The sequence below is a fragment of the Cnephaeus nilssonii genome (genome assembly GCF_951640355.1).
Source record: "Cnephaeus nilssonii genome assembly, chromosome: 2".
Classification (NCBI taxonomy): Eukaryota; Metazoa; Chordata; class Mammalia; order Chiroptera; family Vespertilionidae; genus Cnephaeus; species Cnephaeus nilssonii.
The window spans coordinates 39,470,268-39,477,464 of NC_137073.1; the positions used below are offsets into that span (position 1 = coordinate 39,470,268).

At 44.0% G+C, this 7,197-nt stretch overlaps 1 protein-coding gene across 2 annotated transcripts in view; it reads right to left on the reverse strand.

The window, feature by feature from the left end:
* The window catches only part of GRAMD2B (GRAM domain containing 2B), a 94,499-nt gene extending 90,605 nt beyond the window's left edge, over nt 1–3,894 (reverse strand). For both annotated transcript variants that reach the window (XM_079779545.1, XM_079779544.1), the window contains exon 1: nt 3,646–3,894. In XM_079779545.1, the coding sequence (XP_079635671.1) occupies nt 3,646–3,767 (122 nt within the window). In that variant the 5' untranslated portion in view covers nt 3,768–3,894. The remainder of the gene's footprint in view (nt 1–3,645) is intronic.
* Between the last annotated feature and the right edge of the window lie 3,303 nt (nt 3,895–7,197).

Sequence of the window (7,197 nt, forward strand, 5' to 3'; positions counted from 1 at the left end):
AGCCCTCCCATGGTCCCTCCCTGGCTGGCCAACCTCCCACATCCCTCCCCAACCCCACATAGGAGCTGCCCCTTGGTGGTCAGTGCGCTCCCACAGGGGGAGTGCCGCTTAGTCAGAAGCCGGGCTCACAGCTGGCGAGCGCAGTGGTGGTGGAGGGAGCCTCTCCCGCCTTGGCTGCAAGCGGGCAGTAAGGAGTGAGGAGTCCTGGACTTTGAGAGCCCTGGACTGCGAGAGGGATGTCTGACTGCCTGCTTAGGAGTCAGTAGGTGGACATCCCCCGAGGGGTCCGGGACTGGGAGAGGGCGCAGGCTGGGCTGAGGGACCGCCCCCCCCCCCGGCACGATTTTTGTGCACTGGGCCTCTAGTTTATTATAAAGTGATGGTCATGAAGACAGTGATCAGATAACAAAACTTTTATTATAAAGTGATAGTCATGAAGACAGGGATGTCTGACAGAGCTAGCATTGCAGATTAATGGGGAAAGGAAAGACCATTCAATAAGTAATGTGGGACAATTTATTATCTATATAAAAGTGAAAATGATGCCTTAATCCACACCAGAGACAAAAATAAAGCCCCAAACCTTTATAGGATCCTCATTTGAAAGGAAAACATAGTTTTAGAAAAAATACACAAGAACATGCTTATGACTTCAGGGTAGGGAAGGATTTCTTAAACAAGTCACAGAAAATACAAGTCATAACATATATAACAAATGGATAAGTTAAAAATAAGAACTTGGACATGATAGATAATACAAACAGGCAAATCACATGCTGGAATAAATATTTGCAACACACATAACTAACAAAAGATCAATATCTGGAGCATTTAAAAAACTATCTAAAAATAGAGAGTCCAATAGGTCATAAGTCCATAAGCAGGTGTTTTACAAAAGAGGAAACAAAAATGAGCAATAAACACATTGAAAAGATGCTCCTCCTCTATTAATAAGGGAAATGCACATTAAAATCACATCGAGATGCCATTTCACCTTTCAGAGTGGAAAAATTAAAAAGTGGGACAACTGTGTTGAGGCAGCGGAGTCACTGCTGGTAGTAGCATAAATGGCCCAGAACTTTGGAACACAATTTGACATAAATGAAGTTAAACATGTCCATAATGAATGACTCAGCAATTCCTCTCCCAGGCACATACTTATAGGCCTGGGCAAGGTATAGTATTACTTGAATGAGTAAAACACTGGGAATAACTCAGAGGGCAGCCAGAATGTCCTAAAGAGACACCACATCATGACACTCTCTTATTGTGAACTCTCCAGTGGCTTCCGTGGCAATGAGAATAGAACTCTCAACACCTTCAACCTCTGCTTATCTCTCTAATTTCATTGGGTGCCACTCTCCCAGGTTCCTCAATACACAAGATCTTCCCTCCTCAGGGCAACATGCTCCTTCCTGATCATTCCATGTTTGGCTCTTTTTTCATCCTGTAAGTTGACCTAAATATCATTTCCCTAAGGGCCGTTACTTACCACCCCATCTAAATTAGTTTTCCCCATCTCATTCTCCATCGCAGCCCTGTACTTGTTTCCTATCCTATATAATAAAGAGGTAATATGCAAATTGACCCCACGCCCTCACAAGATGGCTGCCTACGACCAGGCTGGCAGGGGAGTTAGTGAGGGACGACCAAACGACTGAACAAGCAGGCTGCGTGGGGTGACCAGGCCGGCAGGCTGCGCGGGCTGTTCAGTTGTTTGGTCGTTTCTCACTAACCCTCCTGCCAGCCTGGTCATAGGCAGCCATCTTGTGAAGACATGAGGGTCAACTTGCATATTGCCTCTTTATTATACAGGATGCTGGTGAAATTGTCCTGGGCTCTTTTTGAAAGAGGCTTGAATTTAGTTGATGTAGGTTTTTATTTTTCTATTTATTTATTTATACTTATTTAAATCATATGTGTTATATTTATTTATGCTTAGTGAAATGTCAGACAAAGATAAATATCATATAATTTCACTTATATATGGAATCTAAAAAACAAAATAAATGAATAAACAAAACAGAGAATCTTATAGACACAGAGAACATTTTGATGGTTGCCAGATGGGAGAGGAATTAGGGGAATGAGTGAAAGAGGTGAAGGGTTTAACAAGTGCAACCTGGTAGATACAAGATAGTCATAGGGATATAAAGTATAGCATAGAGAATATAGTCGATAATATTATGATAACTATGTATGGCGACAGATGTCTACTAGATTTATTGGGGTGATCACTTTGTATGCTATATAAATGTCTAATCACTGAGTTGTACACTTGAATTGAATATAATACTGTATTTCAACTGTAATTTAAAAAGAAAATTATTATGAATGGCGAAAATTTAGACTTTGTGCAATTAATTAATTAATTTATTTATTTATGCATTTTTAAAATTATATTTTTCTGGTTAGAGATTGAGCTCCAAAAAGAATTTACATTACAGCCTACAAAATATATGGCTTAAGTAGACAAAGATTTGGGAAGTACTCAGATTTCAGCAAAATATGAAAATGATGCAAGAGTTTTTACATTTTCAATTACAGCAATTATGCTCTTGCTCAAACAACCATAATGCAAGTTAGGTGGACTCATTTTAGTGGTGGATGGAAAAACCAAGCTAACTTTAAAATAGACATTAAGCAACATTTTGCATAAACTCAGACTCTTGGTCTCTAAAAATTGTTTAACTTGTACTCATAACCAGCATTCAGATACATGGATGCCGTGAAGTGAGATGGGATTTCTTTGCTTTCCCTTTAATTATTAAACATTATCATTTTGAGCACCTTGTTGTGTAAATGACTTAAAATGATTGGAAAGTAAGACCGACGATCCCCTTTCTGGACATGGTGCTCTGTGAGGGGCAACTCCAGGCGTGGAGGCCGCGTCTGCCTTCAGCGGAGAAGTCTGAATGGCAGGCGGCAGGTACATTACAGTTCACATCCAAGTTGGATGAGAAACGTTCTTGTGATCGGTTTCCTCTTGCACCTGATGTCTACCTTCTATACGCTGCTAGAGCATTATTATGAGACAAACTGAATAAAGAGCTAATAAATTAATTTTCATTAAAAGCATGTCATTATCGGAGTGGCGTTGATGTAGACATTAATACAGCTAAAAGGGAAATGTCCTGAATCTGGTCAAAGCTGTTGACAATCACCCTGCAGTAAATTGTTGAGCCAGAGCATAGGCAGTGCTATTTCAAAATTTAATTTAGAAAACCAAAAAGAGTGCCATTATTTTAATGTTTTAATCATTGCTATTTGAATAATAACGCCGGCAATCTGGACACCTAAGGAAGGTATTTGGTTCAGTTCTGGCTTCAGTTCCCATGAAGCTGAGAGGAGCCAGGAGCTGAGGAAGTGAAGGGCTGGCCAGCTACCTGGTGCTCAGAAGTCCCGACGCAGACACCGCAGTTCCTTCCCCGGAGCAGCGGGAAGGGTCTGCTTGTGCAGGAGCTCACACCCTTTGCCAGGCACCCCTTCAGCCCCTGGCCCCGAGGCCAAGGCTGCCTTCCCTGCCCCCTTGGCACACTGCCACCCCAGGGAATGAGGCAAGAGCGCTTTCAGGAGTGCCCGTCAGGCGGCAGAAGCCAGCCGCCGGACGGACAGACAGACAGACAGCCAGCCGGCGGTACCCACCTGAGGAACACGGAGCCGGGGCTGTCGGGGGCGCCGTGCTGGGCCTCGCAGGCCTTGTCGGGGCTGCCGGGAGCGTCAAACCTGAACTCCGTGTCGCTGGAGGACCGCCTCTTCTTCACCATCCTGCACTTGTCGGTCGCCAGGCCAAGGGGCAGCTAGAGGCGCATTTCTGAGTCTCCCCCCCAACGTGAAAAGCTGCGTTTTCTCTGCTCAGTTCCCGCGTGGCAGGCAGCGCTGCCTCTGACTCCTACCCTGGCTGAGGCTTTTTTTAAAAAAAAGTTAGTTAATGAGTAACAGGCAAGTATGACAGGGTGGTTTTCAGCCGACCCGCAGTTGCTTTAAAGGGAAATAAACGTGTTTGGGAAACTCAGTTTACTCACGGGAGCACCGCACAGCTCTGGGGATTTAGGCAGAAACGTCTATGGAACAGTAAAGGCTTAGAACAATGAGGTGCAGAGAACGGCAGTGTCTCAACATGAAAAGCAGAGGTTCTTTTTCTCATTCCCTGGGCTTGCCCAACGGGGTGAAGAATGTGGATGTCTTCCTGCCTCGGCACACACAGAAACAACCAGCCCACCTGCCTGCTGCATTCGGCGAGATGTGCAGGAGGTTTAAGGCTGTGCTGCTTGGTCCCTGGGACCTGGAGAGTTTGGGAGTTCTTAGGGAAGTTATCTGTATCAAGTCAAGGGAACTCGAGTGTTGTGTATTTTGCTGCATTGCAGGAGGCTGTGACCTGTATCAACACAACAACTAAGGCGGACAAGAACTCTGGGAGGCCAGGCTCCAGCACCATGGCTGCGCTTGCTGCTTGGGTAGCCATGGGTGATCCCAACCCTGCTGAGCTGGCATCTGCCATGCCCACGTCACAGGATCAGGAATAGGATGGAATCATATAGGAAAATATGTTGTGGAAATTTGCAAATAGGCTATATACAGGGGTGGGCAAAAGTAGAATAATAATAATAATAAATAATATTATAAGAATAAACAGTGTCCCAGCCTGTATGGCTCAGTGGTTGAGCATCGACCTATGAACCAGGAGATCAGGGTTCATTCCCGGTCAGGTCACATGCCCGGGTTGCGGGCTTGATCCCCAGTGTGGGGGGGGGGGGCATGCAGGATGCAGTCGATCAATGATTCTCTCTCATCATTGATGTTTCTATCTCACCCTCTCTCTTCCTCTCTAAAAAATCAATAAAAAAAGAATAAGCTCTGTGTTTTGGGTACTCACCACTGTCCATCTACTTTTGCCCACCCCTGTATTATTGTTGCTGCTATTTAGAACCCGTATAAGCAGGGAGTTCAGGAAAAGCATTTCTTTCTGTGTTGTTCTTCAATCACTTAATATTCACCCACAAGGAAAACACCAGTGTCTCTCCACCCAGTTCCCAGCAGCAGTGAAAGATTCGGTCCAAGGAGCTGTGCTCTCTCGTTCCCCTGGTGATTAGTCAATGGCATTGGAGAATGACTGCCTTAAGGCTGGCACACAGATTCTGATTGTGGACGGGAGCAAAGTTTTCCTGGAATATCAAATCTTTAGCCTTGGCCTCTCGAGCACTTTGCTCTGACCAGCTGATAACCAGGCAGGGACGGGTTTGTGCTGCTCTGTGAGCAGTGGACTCTAAACACACTTTTGAAATTAGATAAAGTGTCTTTCGGTGGCATTTCACTGGTGCCCTTTAGGGTGACCAACTTTCCCTGCGTGTCTGGGATTTTCCTGGTTTTACGCTGAATGCTCTGTATCCTAGGAACCCCTTCTGTGCTGGGGAACACGTCACAGGTGACCACCTGCATCCCAGTGCCGTCTTGCTACCCAATTCTGATGCACCCAGCTTCTCTCCTTGTCCTTCCTTGACAGTGCAATAGCTGCATTTCTCTTCCCCCCTTCCTTCTATGTTGCAGTTATATTGGAAAAACATTAAATAAGTTATAATGTGTTAGATTAAACAGACTAATCACCATACCTCATATAATAGCAATAACCTGCAAGGCAGTTTCTGCTCCTTGTAACCAAAAGACGTCTGATCAGCACAGGTATTAATAAATCATGAAATATAATGTTGCTATCTCCCAGGGAAGGCTGGATTTTAACTGGAGGCAATGCTTAATTTAGAACAAAATGTTTGTAAAGGAGCACATTCCAGTGTCAGCAGCCAGTCTTTGGAAATATCTTTTTTTTTAACAGAGAAGCTTTCTTAGTACTCAATCAACAATATTTTATTAGCCAGGCTCCATGCCAGCTTCAGTGTGGAACAAAAAAATTTTAAGAAACAGGTCCTTGCTCCAATAATGTAGCTAGGAAGAGAGAGTGTGCACATTTGAAAAGTTAACCAACAATAAAAAAGGAAGGAAGACAGTAAGTCAGGCTAGTATTTCTTGAGTCTGTATACCTAATACCTTTGAGAATACGTGGCATCTCTGCTAGATACATAATAACGTCTCATTTATCCTTGCCCAAAGTACATTTTTACAGATGATAAAGCTATATCTTAAAAAGGTTAAGCGAGTTGGCCCTAATTAGCACATTGCGGATGGATCACGAGAATTCTCGTGTTTCCTATTCTAAGGCTTGTGGCCAAAGTATCATACTTTAAAAAGATATTAGCTTGTAAGAACATGTAATAAATAACTTCAAAATGCAATGGGTATTTAATTTTAAAGCGTGCCTTTAATATTTATGTAAAATGTTTTTTTGTACTCGTTCAATAGAAACTTATCTGGCCACAGGGTAAAGCTAGCAATAAAACTACTGGTCCGCAGTGTGTTAAGTGGTCATAAGAATGTGGTCATGACAGAATTTATTTATTCATTCAATACCTGTTAGCTGAGCACTGACATTCAAAAGGAGGCAAGATCATTTGAGACTGGAATGGTTTAGAAAACCTAATGGAAAAGGTAGAGTTTGAGTTGAGCTATGAAGAATGGGGAGTCTTTGGAGAGGCAAAAGGGGAAGGGAGTAGGGCTCATGAACAAATAAACAGACCTGGGCCGGGTGTGTGTGTGAGTGGGAAACTGTGCTGGTGAGGGAGGGGAATAACTTTGGTTATTTAGATGGAGGCTGAATTACAAAGGACCCTGAGTGCCAGTGGGTAGTTCAAGCTTTATCTTGTAAGTAGTGGGAATGAAATGATGAGAGATTTGTTTGGTGGCCGTGTGGATAATGCTTTGGAAGCAGAAAGAGGCGAGGTGGCTCGTTCCTGCAGTCATCTGTTGATGTGGTCATTTCATTTAGGCAGCAACTACCAGTTTATGGGAAACAGCTCCGAAGTAGTTGAGACAGTATTGACTCAACTCTTATGTAAGATGTTGAGTTAATTTCTTATCATAAAAAATTGTGTTAAAGAGGAGATTGCTGAAAGTCTAGAGCAGGGGTCACAAACTCAAACGCCTTCAAGATCCAGAAAGGTAAGTGAAACCGCAAGATGGGGAGAGACGCCAGCGCAGAGTGGCCGAAAGGTGCGGTGGCCATGCCCTCCCCAGTGGCGTTCGCATTGAAACTGCAGATGCTGGTGGGAGGGGCTACTAGCTTGCTCTGAGGGTAGGAGTCACCCG